Genomic DNA, 16,055 nt, shown 5'->3' with positions numbered 1-16,055 from the left:
AAAAATAATTTTTTTTTTTTAAAAAAAAAAAACATCATTTTAATGCATTTCTAAGTGAAAAGTACTTTGAATCGCAATCGCTATCACAATTCCAAACATGATAATGGCCTGTTTGGGATTGTGGTAGCAGGTTTGAAAAAAAATATATGTTTGGTTAAAACTGTGGTTGAAATTAAAGTTGAACAAAAATTAGTTTAATGTGTTTGGTTAAGAATGTTTTTCAAATTGAAGTTATAAAATAATTAAAAAAACATATATTAATATTGATGGTTTTTAATTTATAGATTTAACTACTGCTATTAATTTATGAAATAAAACAATACTTTATATAAAATATTTTTTATTGTTTCAATTAAAATATTAAACTATTAGTAATTCCATTATGTATAAAATTCATTTGACAAGGACTATAGTTTTCATGGCTTTCTGAGCGTGCAATAACATTAGGTAAAATATCATCAGGAACAAAATTAAGATTGTAATCAAATTTGCAAATACTAGATCATCATGAATATAGTGTCATTGAATAATGTTAAGTACTAGTTTTTCAAATAAAACATAATAGCTGAGGAAGTTTTTTGGATTTTTTTTTATTTTACTGGATCGGATCCATATATCGGACATTTAGGTTTGAGCTAGACCTGATTCGACCATGAACAATGGATACGCTCCCCACTGTTCACGTGAACAATGGAGAATGCAAAAGACAAAGGAGAAGGAGAATGAGAAGGAGAAGGAGAAAGGGAAGAGGAAGAGCAGTGGCTGGTGGTGGAAATGGCAGAGACCGGTGGTGAGCTTCTCTTCATTGTTCACGTGAACAGTGAAGAATGCAGAAAATGAAGGAGAAGGAGAAGGGGAAGGGGAAGAGCAGTGGTTGGCGGTGAAAACAACAAAGGTCGATGGTGAGCTGAGTGAGCTATTCTCTACCATGCACTGTTCACTGCTCTATTTATGTTCTTCTTCTTCCGCACCTCTGTTTACTATGTTTATAAACACAGTTTGCAACTCAGCACAAAAGGCAGCTTGAAGTTACTTTTAGTTGTCTTGTGGTTTAACCGCAGATGGTCATGGGTTCCACAAACGGTAATGTGCATTTAGACCGTAAACAAAAACATGACAACAACTTTTTTCTGTAAACACAGCCACAGCCGCAGCTACAACACACACACTAAGATCCTTATATTATTACTATTATTATTAACTTTGTATGTTATATTTTTTTTTTCATTCTTAAACTCTCCCATCAATTGTAAAACTGACTTATAAATGTATTTTATTGAGAGATAATTCATGAAAAAACAAAATGAAAATAAAAGTGAAAGCACTTCAACTATTTAGAACTAGAATTTTATTTTTTGAAAAAATAAATATGTAAATTTAACAATTAAATTAAATATCGAGGAGATGTTGGAGATAAAACACGTGTTAATATATTGCGGAGTTAACAAATTAATTAAATTTAAAGGCATTAATGCTACTTATTTGATAAAAGGATATAACAATGACTAAAACATAACTTACAAGTTACTAAGTTGATATCAAAATAAAATAAAAATAAAAGTAGTAGAGATACTTTTTAAACACAAAATAAATAGCATATAGATGTACATAAGCATTATTAAGCCTTTCGTCTGAGATGCCGCGTAATGTTTGCCCATTTTCTAGATAAATTGCATGAAAAATATAATTTTCTTTAATATTAGTCAGTCATTTAAATAATTACAACTTTCAGAGTACAAGAACTTTTATAGTTTCTAATGGAGAGATTTTAAAGATTATATATAATATACAAAATAAGGTGTAGCCGTGTAATATGTATTGTAGTCTCCATTTATCATCTCATTAAAGTTGTCGATATATAAAATAAAATATAATATAAGTTTAGATTGTAAAATTATAAGTAGATTTTTTAAAACTAATTATAAAGACAATTTCAAATAGTAAATAACAGTATAACATAATTAAAAAAAAAACAATATAAAAATTTAAGCACCTTAATACAATTTATATATAATTTAACTAAAAAACCCCTTACAATATAATTATATTCATAGAATTTCATTAACTAACAATCAACCATCCATAAAATAGTCACTACTTATAAGAGTATAAACCATATCTAGAAACCATCATATGCTATAACTCCTACTTCTAGTCTTCAAAATTAATTGTATATAGTCTCAACTAGACAAGTGTCTTATCTTTCTATTAAAATAATAATCCATGAAAATCTTAAGAACTGATAGCATAAAATTACTCTCACAGCTTAATGAGATTAAACTCCATTAATTTATATTTTATATTCAATGTTCACTACTTATAAGAGTATAAACTATATCTAGAAACCATCATATGCTATAACTCCTACTTCTAGTCTTCAAAATTAATTGTATATAGTCAACAAGACAAGTGTCTTATCTTTCTATTAAAATAATGATCCATGAAAATCTTAAGAACTAATAGCATAAAATTACTCTCACAACTTAATGAGATTAAACTCCATTAATTTATGTTTCATATTCAGTGTTCAATTGATGGCTACACACACTACAATGAAATCAAACAATCATACACTATCAAAATTTAGTAAATATTATACAATATCACTATTATTAATCACCACGAAAATATTGATGTGAAAGAAAAAAGAACAAAATGGAAAAGAAAAAATAAGAATAATTAGAATTATTGCAAATTATTAATGACTTCAAAATAATTACATGATAATGGGCACTATATTTGTATATGAATATAATGAAATTAGCAAGCATATATGGTTTTCAAAGATGTTAACTATAAAATCATAAAGTGACTAATTATAATAATAAAAAACAAATTAGATGTACCTTTCTTTCCACCACATTGAGCTGGTTAAGAGAGGGTGGGTTATAGCCAATATTTAGGAGCGGGGAAAAGATAACCATCAGTGTTGTTGATGTTGATTCATTTGAAAGTGCTTAAACCTGGATTATAGGTGCTTGGGAAGGGATTGATATGGTTCCCAATCCTGATTAGTATAACTTTTAATTTGATTATTGGATTGAGTTGAAATTTTACCATAAAATTTTAAAGGCCTCGTTTTCTATAAAATTAATATTTTGTAGCGATCAAGTATTAGAAAGCCTCGCGATAAGGTGTAGAAGTTACTATTTAGGATTTTTGATATTTTTCTAGTTGATTTATGTTTTTTTTAAAATTTTATTTAGAATTATTTTGTTATTTTTCCAACCTTGTTTAGGACATTTTACCTAATATAAATATTTTTATTTAGATTTTATTGAGGTATTTTGATTTTAGAAATAATATTGTGTATGCAAGGTTGTTTATACTCTTTGTTCTTTATTGAAATCTTAAAAACTTATCAAAGATTACTTCTTTATGGTGTTCATTATTATAACTCTAGTTCTTGATTATTTATAATCAATTGGTTGGGGTTTTCATCCAATAACTATGATTTTTTTGTTTATTTATTCAGATCATAACTGGATTGAGTTTTTTTCAACTTGATTTTAACAGTGAACCTACAACTTAGTAATGAAGCAAATGTTACAACATTAGTTGTAGAAACTAGTTATTTTGTTTGGCCTGATGAGTTGTTCTAACTCTATTTTTGTCTGACGGGATCCTAGTGACTCCCGAATAATTTTGTTTTATTATTTTCACTTCGTGTATGATATTCGGGAACCCAATAATTTTCTACTCCCATAAGTTATGAGGTACTCTAAACTTATCAACATGACATGTATCATTCCTCTTAGAGTTTAGTTTTTACATTCAACAAAGCTATTTTGTTCACGCAAGTAAGGAGTGGTAGTATGGTGAATAATATCATTTTAAGAATAAAAAATTATAAAAAGATGCATCGTGCTTTCCATCTTCATCACTTCTTATTAATAGTGCTATTTTGTTCATGCAAATAAGGAGTGGTGGTATGGTGAATAATATCATTTTAAGAATAAAAATTATGGAAAGATGCATTCGTCCTTTTCATCTTCATTATTTTTATTACCTTTATCTTTTAATTAAATAGATCTTTAACTCATTCTTGTAATGCTTAAAAACTTCAAAAGCTTTATCTTTGCTTCTTAACAAATATGTATAACAATACCTTGTATATTCATGTATAAAAGTCAATGATAAAGAGTAAAGAAACCTAAGAAATGGATATCATAGGTTAGATGGCGGATTGAGATTTTTTAAATCTGATTAACTCGACCCAACCCCTATACCTTATATTCCCTTTGACTTTATATTTGATTGTTTATGAATTGAATATTTATTTTTATTTTATTTATAAATATTTTGGCTCCAAAATTATTATTAGTAGGCTTCCTATTAGATTTCTTTAACGTCACAAAAAATGACTTATCTCTCTACTAGAGGGAATGAGGGACATATATGCGTGTGTTTAGTATTACGGTAGCTGTTATAGTTGTGGTTTGAAAAAAGTTGTTTTTATAAAAAAAATTATTTTATAAAAAGTACTTTTAGTTGAGGTTGGTTTGAAAAAATAGGTGTTTGGTTAAAATTGTGGTTGAAATTGAGGTTGAAGAAAAAAGTAGTTTAATGTGTTTGGTTAAATAATGATTTTGAAATTGAGGTTATAAAATAATTTTAAAAAATATATATTAATATTGATGGTTTTAAATTTAAATATTGTAAAATTAATTACTCCTATTACATCATGAAATAAATAATATTTTATATAAAATATTTTTTATTATTCCATTAAAGTATTTATAATTTCATTACGTACAAAATTTATCCGATAAGAATTACAGTTTTCATAATTTTTTGAGCGTGTAATAAAATTAGATAAAATATTATTAGATATAAAATTGATATTACTGTGCGAGTGAATTTAATTCACTCTATACTAGTTTTTCGAGAAAAAAAATATTGCTCACATCGCGAATGAATTTAATTCTCTAAACAAGTTTTTTTTTTTAAATTAATACAATTAACACACTTTAAAAAAAAAAAACTGATGGACAGTGCAAGTAAATTGCACTGTTCGTTATTTTTTAAAGTCTATAGTGCGTGAAAAGCATGATTTCATAGCTTTTCATTTATAGTGTTTTGAACGCAAAAATCACATGGCCCCATGCACAATAAATTGGTTTTTTTCATTACCAAATAACTATGGACTGTATTTTAAATAAAAAACAATCGCAATCACATAGACAAATAAAGTTATAATTAGAATTTAATGGTAATGCAAGGTATAAAAATTAGATATAACATTAAGGGTGTCATTATACTTAGGGCAACTCCAATATAGGTGCTAAATGAAGAGCTGAAAATAAAAAAAATAATAATTTAGCTTTTCTTTGCTTATTTTTTATACTATTTAAAAAAAAAAACCACTTACAAGTCAATGACAGACAGTGTAATTCACCCTAAAGTCAAAGGAAGACGAGAAGAAGAAGAAAAGAGAGGGCGGGGCCAGGAGTGTCTCATTTTCAAACAGACAACATACGGAACGAAAGAGATCGGATTCCAAATTCAAATTAAAAATAAAAAATAAAAAAAACCTTCGCTTTTTTATTGGATTTCGTGCAGAAATAAAACCCACATAAATTCCACCCCCCCCAAAAAAAAATCAAAAGTAAAAAAAAATTAACGTGTATTTACCAAGCAAAGCGACGAACACTCCTTTTCATTGTTCTTGTTAGGGTTTTGTTCAGAGAGAAATCAATAAATGTTTCCTTCTATTCAGCTCCAAGGCCGTACCTTTCATGGTGTTTCTCTCCTGCTTCAGTTCCCTGAGAGCTGCTCTCTACCTACTAAGTAATGCCATTCCCCTCTTTTATTTTCATTTGCAGATTAAAAGAACCACATTGTTCATATATATATATATATATTTACTTAGGGTTTTCTTTCCTTCTTTCTTTTTTTTATGAAGTTTTAAATTAAAAGGTGAGATTTTGTGATTTGTTGTTTGTCCATTTTGTGTTTTTTGTCTTACACCCATTTTGAGTTTTGACTTCCTTTTGGGCTCAATGTAAAATCTTGATTTTTTTTAAAGTTTGTTTATTATAATTTCTTTTCTCATTTTAATTTAAGGTTCTTTAATGAGTTTGAGGTCTCTTAGCTTTGAATGACCATTTGTTTTTTGCTCTAATGGGTTTTGTGATTGTGTCAAGATCTCCTTTGTGTTATCTAAATTATGCTTTTGCTGTGCTAACTACGATCATTTATGGAAACAAAATCCAGTCCCTTTTAGTTCTAAAAATCTTGCTACATGGCGCACATGCAAAGGGAGGGGGTGTTTGGTTTGTGTGTTTTGTGAAGTCTGCTCTATTGATTGTGTAGTCATGTTTTTCTCAACTTTATGGCTCCAATATATCGTGGCTCTGCAGAAAAGAAGGGTGTGTACGACTAAAACGTGTTTTTTTTTCTTCACTGTTGGTGCTGAAATTCTGAATAGCAATTTTAGTAAATTTCCTTTGCTTCTGGTTTTAACTTCTATTAGTTTGATGTTCTAAGATTCATATTGAATAAACATGAGTGGAAAACTTTTTCCACACAATATTTGATAATTTCATTATTTAGGCTATGGAGTGGGCACTCAGTGTGGAATCATTTAAATATAAATTAACAATGAAGGTGAATTGTGTACATTTATTCATTCAAAATAACATGTGGTGTTAAAGAGGTAGATAAGATTCATTTCCCGCTGTGTTTCCCACTGACTTTTTGAATGTTAAGGTTTTTTTTTTTTTTTGGCATGCAAAATGATATTAAGGAAAGTGAAATGTGGGTATTAATTTCTGGAATTCTTTAAGGCTTTAGTCTTACAGGGAACTTAGTAATGTTTTTGCAAAGATTTATGTGCATTAGAGATTAGTTTTTTGTGGTACATTTACATGGTTTGTTTATTACACCTGGTGAGTTACTCTCGTATCATGTTTCACAAACTGTGAACTTACATGGGTTCACCTGTTTTGGATGAGCTTAGGTGAGTTAGAGTTGTGGTAGTTTTGGTTTCCCTTTGCAGTCAAACAACTTTTTTTTTTCTAGGTGTGAACATTATGTGCTGTGCAGGTTGGGTGTATGGTACACCTTTCTTGTTTCTCCACTCCATCTAAATGTTAATTTTATATATTCTGGATGTTCCTCTATCTGTAAACTAGTTAAGCCAATTTTTCCCTTCATTTTTTATCTTTGATCTTGGCATTTCGGTGATGTAGCTTTTTTGAATTTTATTTTACTTAATCTTGACAATGGTTTTATTTTACTTAATTTTGGTATTCCTTTATCAAGAATATTGTTTTGTCAGTTCTCTAATTTGTAGAAGGGAAGCCCCAGCTTCTTTTTCTGTTTATCTTTTGATGCACATTTGAATGCGATGCATACGCATAGGTCATTTGCTCACACTACCTAGCTTCTTGTAGAATTGTGTGATAGCTCCCATGTGGCCAATCTGATTTCGTCTATCCATGGCATGAGCATTTTATTGTGTTTTCCACTCGGTTTCATATTGTGTTTTGCAATCGCAAATACTGTTAATTAAATGCTTGTAAGTTTCTTGTTCGCAGAACTCATTTTATGAGTTGTTCAATTAATGGGTAACAATCCTAGATAACTTGGCATGTGAGTCAAAAGCATGATAGATACTTTGGCATGTTAGTAGAGTTTACTGCAAAAATGCTTCCTTGTGAAATGGTATCTTAAGATTCATGTATTGCTATCGGTAGTTGTAGATGGGGGCAAATGAGATTTGACAACTTCTAATTTTCCTAACATTTGGTTGTTATGATAACTGTTCAGTTATGTTAGTGGAACTTCCCTGCTGATTTTTTTTGGCTGTAAAAGATTCTTGTATTTTATGTTGTCATCGCACTCCATGTTCATTCCTTTTGTTTTATTCTGTCAGGTTCAAAGACAATAGTGTTCATGATCTCTTCGAGCATTGGACATGAAAAGATTACTTCTTTTAAGGTAATGCAGAATTTATGAATTAATATATTTGAGATTTGGAGTAGGGAATGAAGCCATCGGTCCGCGTAGCTTAGGGTAGATGTACTATATTTGACAGTTTCTGTAAATTGTTAATGGATTCTGAGATTATTTAGCTGATTTTTTTTTTTTTTATCTCATTTCACTTTTGTGCCATTATCCATTTATACTCACTCTCTGCCTCTCTAAAACAGAGGCATTGGGAGTTTCATTAGATTATTCTCTCTAATAGCTTGGCGCCTTGGTCTGAAAGTGAAATTTTGTTGTTGGGCTGATATTAGTTGGCATGTGACTGGGCAGAACCAATTGTAGGGTGTGTTTGGGCCGCGCTCCATCAAATTTTCATTATTTTTTTTACTTAAAATGATTTTTTTTATGTTTTTGGATTGTTTTGATTTGTTGATGTAAAAAATTATTTTTAAAAAATAATATATTTTTAAATGAAAAGTATTTTGGATCGTCATTGTTATTACAATCCCAAAACATTTGAAGAAGGAGGAGTCTTAGTTATTTTTTGATGATCCTACTTTAATTGGAGCAGAACCAGATACTGACTTAATTTTTTTTTTTTTGGTCAATAGTAGAGTTCATGTGTTAGCCGGAGGGATGGAGAGTATTCTATGGAGAGAAATAGTAGGCTTTCAATTCCTGATTTTACAGAAATTAGAGGCTTACAGAAATTGTAGAATAGGTCTTTTTTTATTGTTTGTTTCCTAAAAAAAAACGAATTATGGATGGAGTACTTAATTAGTTGAAATCTTTAACAAAAAAGAAAAGAAAAATAAAGGAATTGACATTACATCAAGCTGAGAGAACACAAAAACTAGTAAGAATTTGTGCCTATATATTTTTTTTTTTTGCCAAGATTTGCTAATTACTGTGAGATGATTTATCTATATGCTGTGTGAAAATAATAAAACAAAATTACTTGGAACTTTCTAGAATCTTGTCTTATAAATCTAGAGCTTAGGGATTTATCACCTAAATATCTAATTTTTTTTAGCTTTGAATAATTTTTTAAAGGTTGAGTTTTTTGCAAATAACAAGTTGTTTAATTGTCCGGTTTTTAACGATAATTCACATGAACTACCAGCGAGAAATTTTTAAATTTCTATTTAGGAAGAGAGAGATTGCTATATCTAGAGTGCTAGCTTTTTATTTTGTGATTTTTGTAAATCATCAAAAAATAAGAGATATAATTTACTATTTATAAATTAATAAAATATTCAATTTGCCCTTGAATAATATTCATAAATTAATCTAGTATAATTTTAGAAATTAACTAATCAAATCCTTGATTTTTATAGGTTTAGAAATATAATCCATGTATTAATTATTTTTTAATTCTTAATTTCTAAAATATATTTTAATCAAATTATATTTAATTAAATCATTTTAGTTTAATTTTTTTTACTAATAATTCTTAATGTGTGACCTATTAGGTTTCTAATATGTTAACTCAAATATAAATTATAATTATAATTAAATAGAATTAAATACATTAAACGATTTAATTTATTATTAAATTAAATAATTAATTAATTAACTTATATTTGAAGATCAAGTACATCGTTTAACAACGTATCATGATCTTTCAAATATTAAAAAAGTCAATTGTGATTTGACTAACCTTTCAATGATCAATTTTTCAGTGTAATTAGTATCTTTTTAATAATATTTTGATTTACATTAAAGTATGAAGAATGTCTGTCATGTTAAATCATGTTTTTTCTAAATAATAATATTGATCGTTTGAATAAGATTTGAAATTTTTTTTCAAATCTCATTTTACATTGGTCAATGATTTCTCAATTAATACTATTTGAGAACAAATAAAATATTTTTTCTAATTCACATAGGATGATGAATCATATCTTGATCATTTAAGTTCCTTTAAATAACTCATATTATATCTAATGTCTACCCTTTGTTACATTAAATAAGATAACATGTAACATGATTAAAACATAACATTCTTTATGGAAGATAATTTAGTGATCTCAAGTTAAGGATTACTTAACACAACTGTCATGTGAGCTTTTTCATAGATATATGTGATATTTTATATGAAATTCTCATGTAGATCAGTTCAGTATATGTCTTATGACAGATATTTTCATATTAGTTTCAAGTATCTCTTATATCTCAGTTTATAAGAACAATCTATTTCTTTTCATAAAAAAAAAAAATATCATATGTACTAGTCTCTATGACCTTAATAAATGTTCAATATTAAGAGAGTATTATCAACTATGAATATTTTAAGAACAATGCTTTGATGTAGTAGAATCCTATAATTATAACAAGTTTATAATTTTATTTGCAAAGGTTTTTTATTTCACGGACCTTATTTTTATTCTAAATTCATAAATTAAATATTATACTTTAGCTTATAAGAACAATTATTTCTTTTCATAAAAAAACATAACATAATATGCACCAGTTTTTACGATTCTAATAAATATTAAATATTTAAAAGAACATCGACTATGAATATTTTAGGAATAATCCTTTGATGCAATAGGAATCCTATAATTATAACAGTTGTATAATTTTATTTGCAAAATATTTTTGTCCTGTAAACTTTATGTTTATTCTAGATTCATAAATAAATTATTAGATTTATTAATCTAATATTATATCAATATTAAAGATAAATTAAGTTTTTATTAATAATAAATATATATTTATATAAATATAATAATATCATATTTAACTAACCGATTAAACTAGAATGTATGTTAAATTATGAATGGTATCTACTACTATATCTAGATTTAGGTGGCATATACCATCAATTTATTTGACATTTTGGTTTGATATTTCTTGAAATGTTAAGCGGTTTAAGATGGAATGGAAATAATATGTAGATTAAGGCTATGTTTGTTTATTGGAAAGTGATTTTCGGGAAATTATTTTCCAAATTTTTCTATATTTGTTTATCATTAGGAAAGTTAGTCAATGGAAAACACTTTCCAGTCAAAGAAAAATTTGGCTTGATTTTCAGGAAAGTGTTTTCCTGAAAAATTTAGGCGGAAAACAATTTCCGTAAGTTATGAAAAATTTAAAAATGTCATATTATTTGTTGATTATATCAAATTTGATCCTCAAATTTTTAATTGCTACGTATATTTTGTTTTGAATATTTAATTTTTCAATTTCATCTCTTAAATTTTAATTTTTATATTACTTTTGGTCTTTCATTTTTATAATTATTATTTGTTTTTTCTTATCATTTTTTTATTGAAATTTTTATCTATCAAATCTGATCCTTATTATTTTGATTGTTACTTATTTTATTTGAAATAATTTATGAAATGTTTATTATTATTATTTTAATTTCTTCATCTTTCATCTTTTTTTTTTTAATTTTTTAGATTTGATCTCTATTACTTTAATTATTATTTATTTTATTTGAAATAATTTATAAAATTATATATTTTTTTTAATTTCATTCTTAATTCAACTTTTTAATTTATAAGATTTGTTTCTCATTATTTTAATAAACTTGAGAAAAATAATATATTAATAAGTTATTTTTACAGCTTATTTTCCATGACATAACTAAATATTGAAAAATATTTTCTAATTTAATTTTTATTATACTACCAACTATCATAAAATAATTCATTTTTTTGAAATTTATTTGTTAAAAAATATTATTTTCCAACAAATAAATAAGGTCTAAAAGGAAAAGTTGGCATACTATACTTTATGAGTAACGCTGGTAACATGCACAAAATTGAATTTTGGCAAGGGTGGGAAGGGACCCCCGAGCCTCCGCCATTGTTCTGTATCCCTGCCATTTTTTATAGCGATTTCTACCTTGTTTAAAAAAGAATTCTCATGTCAATGAAATGAAGAGAAGAACAGAAAAGAAATAAATCTTATCTAGGCTACAGAACTCTCAAGACTTCATGCAAAAAGATCGATCATCCCATCTCATCTCATGTAGTCAACAACTCCATTTCTTTTAAATATAATCGGGCGAGACCCATGTCTCCAAAAAAAGATTTTCTTCATCTCTACATCCAATCCCGGCACTCGTGTGTGTTTTTCTTTCAGGATAAAAATAAAAATAAAGTAAAGGATTGCTTCTTGAGCAACATCCTTGACTTGGTTTGATACTCTTTGCCCAAAGATTTGAAGGAAAGAAATGGCTAAGAAATTCCACAATCACATTCATCCTTTGGGATATATTGACCTCCATGTAAATGACTCTTTCAAAGTAGGGGTATAGGAGAAAATATGCATTAAAATTCTCACTCAATCAACAATTCAACATAATCACGTTCATAGGAACCTAGATCGTGTGCATTCACGATGGCTAAACCTGCGTCTTCGATCGGCACAATAGTTGTATAACATGTGATACTTTTGCACCCATCGGAGCAATTTTCTACCTTGCACATCAAGATCTTGAGTCAGCCAGCCCTTGAATCCACTAGAGTCAGTAGTGAGTGCACTGAAGTTTCTGTAATATGCAGTGAAAGGAGCCATGGACCAGTCTGTTTTCACTTTTCCGCCTTGTGTCGCCCAATCCTCCGCATCCCAGAGGCTTGCTTGAATCTTCATGGACTGGTTTTTGGGATAAGGAACTCCAATGGCTTCTAAATTACTGAACACCCTTATGGGAATGTTATCTACTAAAATACTGCAAGAAGAAACATTCAGATGCAATTTGTTGTAAACGAAGACAGTGCTCGGTTATTTTCATTTTATCTATGCAAAGGTCGATGTTTTTTGTTCGATCATACATATAAATAAATCAAGTGAAGTCCGAGCTGAAAATGCCTTACATGATGCGTTGGGGATTCCATATAACTGAGTACGTGTGAAACTTAAACGTTGGATCGAACCACAGGCGGAATTCTTGCTCCCTATTCCCTTGTCCTTGGGTATACACATTAGTATGCAAAGTGTAAGGGTTACCACTTTGGTTTCCCAAGAACTCGAAGTCAATCTCGTCATGCTTGTTTCCTTGCGATGTTAGCTGCAAGAAAAATACATGACGTAGATTCTCAGATCTTAATGTTCTAAAGAGTCCAGACAATGCTGCAATTTGATGCGAGGTGAGATGTTATTGGATCGAGGTGAGATTATGATTTATGCTCTGGCCAGCTTGTCTTTTCGTTCAATTTATGCACCAAAAACAATACCAAAGGTGATGATAAAGATGAAACTCACATAGAAGGTGGTGACAGTCCCTGCAGAGTTTCCAGGGACAAGCTTCATTTGCACGTCGAACCTTCCGAAGAGATATGCTCTCTTGGACTGGAATCCGGCGCCTGAAGTCTTGTCAAGAGAAAGGGAAAGTGTGTTCCCTCGGCGTAGTATCTTGCCCCGACCATCTCCCCATGTAATGTCTACATCTCGGTAGAAATTACCTGCCGAAGCAGCAAGGAGGGAGCTGACAAACAGAGAAACCAACAATGTTATTGAAACTCTATTCGCCATCTTCAAAGGGAAAGAAGGGAGTGGATCAATATGATAGGCCCTCCCTCTTCTTCTGCTTAACGACTCTTTATCCCTTAAATTCATGAACAGAAAAAAGAAGGGCGATATATATGTACGTACAGGTCACGCCTTACATGAAACCATCTATAATCGACGCATATACTATATATAGGCGTATATGCCATCTCAAAATTATCAGAAAAATTCAGAATTAGAGTCCACGGAACTAGACAAAGATGGAAATATGAAAATTTGGAACAAGAGTTGATTTGTACTTTCTTGAACTTGATAAGATAATTGCATTGCTAAGAATCCTGGCCGTCAACGGCTAGGAAAATTCCCAAGAATTGCAATTCCTCTCCACAAAAAAGCATATTTGCATGGTCAACTTGAATTTTGTATGCAGATCCAATTGGTAACACAAGATAAAACAAATTCAACGGCAGAAAGAAAGGGAAAAGAAGAAATGAATGGCACAAAAACCAGTATTGGAGATAGAAAACATAAGGGAAAAAAAAAAAAAAAAGATATACTAGGATACCAAGAGTCATACTAGAATTTTGATGACAACAACCCTGATATCAACGAAAAGATATTGATAAAACGAATCTATAAATACCAAAAAAGGTCACATAACAAGACTATAGTGAGCCACATGTGTCATCCAAAGAAGACAAGTAGCTCAATAATTAGCACATGCAGTACACACGTTGGCCAAAATCTCTCTAGCCATTTGGTTCAGCCCAAACTAATATCATTCTTGCCCTAACTACTAGCTTTCTTGGTTGATTGAGCCAACCTAAATGGCAAGGATTCCTTATTGTTTGAGTCAGCCCAAACAACTAAGATTTCTTTTTCGTTTCTCCGTTTCTCTATATCTCCCTCTCACTTTTCTCTCTCACCCTCACTTACCCTTTTAGACACATACCTCAAAATATTTTCAATTTCAATGAGTCATAATACATTATCCACTTGTGTATAACACAACACCCTTTTATACCAATGACCATTTATCAACCTTACTATCATGCCAACTCTCCTTAAATTTCCACTCTTTAACTCTCTCTAGCTAATAATTGTCTCTCTAAAATTATCTCAAACCAACTTCTCCACTAATGGCACAAGGCACCACACCTAATGGTGGGCACCAACTTCTCCACCAATAGCATGTTATCTTTTCTCCACTATCCACGAGGTAAACTGATATGACCAGGTCTATAAATATCTTAGGTCATCACTAGGAAAAAGAACAAAACTTCATACACAATCACATAAGTCATATAAAACACATATTACACTACCTATTTCACAAATTACTCTGCCCTAATATACACATTCTCTTCACACACGCACACTCCTATCTTCCTATATTTACTAACTTAAACATCAGAGGGTATCCAATTCTGACAAAAAAAACTTGTTTTATAGGAATGAAAGTCAATCACTAACCCATGATGCAACTATAGAAAACCCAAATCTATTAACAACACTGTATAGATTTTCATAGTCAAAGTACTATAGCTTGTATGTCGCTTGTTCTCTATCTTTCATTTTTATGCTCTTAACTCCAAGCTTGTAAGTCACTTCAACATAAATATTTCATCTTAAAAGAATATAATTAAGTTCTTTGCCATCACATAACAAGAAGATGAGAGTACCAGAGTATATCTCTAAGGGTTTAATGAGAAAATGCTCAATGTTAAAACACTACTTGAGCCCATTGCCACTAGTTAGTGGAGTTTATAATTATTCCTTATAATAACAACTATATACTATCCATGATCAAAACCTCTTCAAAATGAAATAGGTAATGAAAAATTATATTCATATAGAAAAAGCAAGCACATCAAGATAAGGACACCCTTGTTACACCCTTGTTTCCAGTCACCTATAGCATAATCTTCTAAATACCATAAGTATCTTACTAAGCATGCTAAAGGAGCACCAAAAGATCAATTCATGATCTCTTGATGTTTCATTAACTTTAGACCACACCTCTTACAACCATATGTGTTAAGTTATTGCATGTCATTAAGGGGAAATATGTCATGCAATACCCACCTCCCATGATAAGTGGCTCAAATACAAAGAACTCTCATAAATTTTGTCTCTTTAACCATGACAATAGGAATGACACCAAAGAATATCATGTACTTAAAAAAGATATAAAATATTTATTGTTAAAGGTTGCCTTCATCAATTTATGATAAAAAAAAAAAACATAACAAAAAAGGAAGAAAGTTTGATATCCAACTAATGAGTTACCTTATTTTGACAAGATATGTGTTTTGTAGAAACAAGTAGGCATAAGCACATGCATAAATGTGTATGTATATGTATATATTTATTTAGTAGGAGGGACACATTAAATAGAAGGATATGAAGCCAACTTTAATTTTAAGGAAAAAGCTATGACAATTTATTGAGAATATAAATTTATCTTGCATACTTACAACCATGATTTGTCCTCTCTATTCATTGTATTTTATTTTAATTAATTTAACAAAAATTATCCCTAAAAATGAAACACAAGCAAATACTTTGAGATTATTCAATAATAAAATATTGTTTTTCTTTTTTCTTTTCTTCTCTTTTTCTAATTTTCTTTTTCTAATGACAAATAAAAAACTTGTCCA

General features: G+C 29.3%; 1 protein-coding gene and 1 long non-coding RNA gene across 3 annotated transcripts; one reads left to right on the top strand and one right to left on the bottom strand.

Moving 5' to 3' along the window:
* The first annotated feature begins 5,474 nt into the window (after positions 1-5,474).
* Positions 5,475-8,097, top strand: LOC118054845 (uncharacterized). The gene is made up of 2 exons (XR_004688564.2): positions 5,475-5,790; positions 7,880-8,097. It is a non-coding gene; the product is annotated as an uncharacterized lncRNA (long non-coding RNA).
* Positions 8,098-12,027: 3,930 nt separating this feature from the next.
* On the bottom strand, positions 12,028-15,140 carry LOC118054808 (xyloglucan endotransglucosylase protein 1). 2 transcript variants are annotated; one of them, XM_073412331.1, is made up of 4 exons: positions 15,113-15,140; positions 13,150-13,406; positions 12,762-12,955; positions 12,028-12,616 (listed from the first exon to the last, which is right to left on the bottom strand). In XM_073412331.1, exons 1-4 carry the CDS (start codon positions 15,138-15,140, stop codon positions 12,256-12,258), a joined length of 840 nt encoding a protein of 279 aa, XP_073268432.1. In that variant the 3' UTR covers positions 12,028-12,255. The 2 variants fall into 2 exon arrangements, with proteins under 2 accessions (XP_073268432.1, XP_034922420.1); XM_035066529.2 differs by lacking the exon at positions 15,113-15,140 and having other exon boundaries at positions 13,150-13,419.
* Positions 15,141-16,055: the final 915 nt, after the last annotated feature.

This window comes from Populus alba, chromosome 11, assembly GCF_005239225.2.
Source record: "Populus alba chromosome 11, ASM523922v2, whole genome shotgun sequence".
NCBI classification, from domain to species: Eukaryota; Viridiplantae; Streptophyta; class Magnoliopsida; order Malpighiales; family Salicaceae; genus Populus; species Populus alba.
This window is presented reverse-complemented; position numbering and strand designations above follow the sequence as displayed.

Bases quoted from the DNA above. Each gene is read 5' to 3' on its own strand.
- LOC118054808 (XM_073412331.1), bottom strand. From the start codon at position 15,140: ATGGGCTCAAGTAGTGTTTTAACATTGA. The intron at 13,407-15,112 runs GCATTTTCTCAT...TGGCGAATAGAG, and splicing joins AAGTAGTGTTTTAACATTGA to TTTCAATAACATTGTTGGTT. The intron at 12,956-13,149 runs GTGAGTTTCATC...TTTTTCTTGCAG, and splicing joins GGACTGTCACCACCTTCTAT to CTAACATCGCAAGGAAACAA.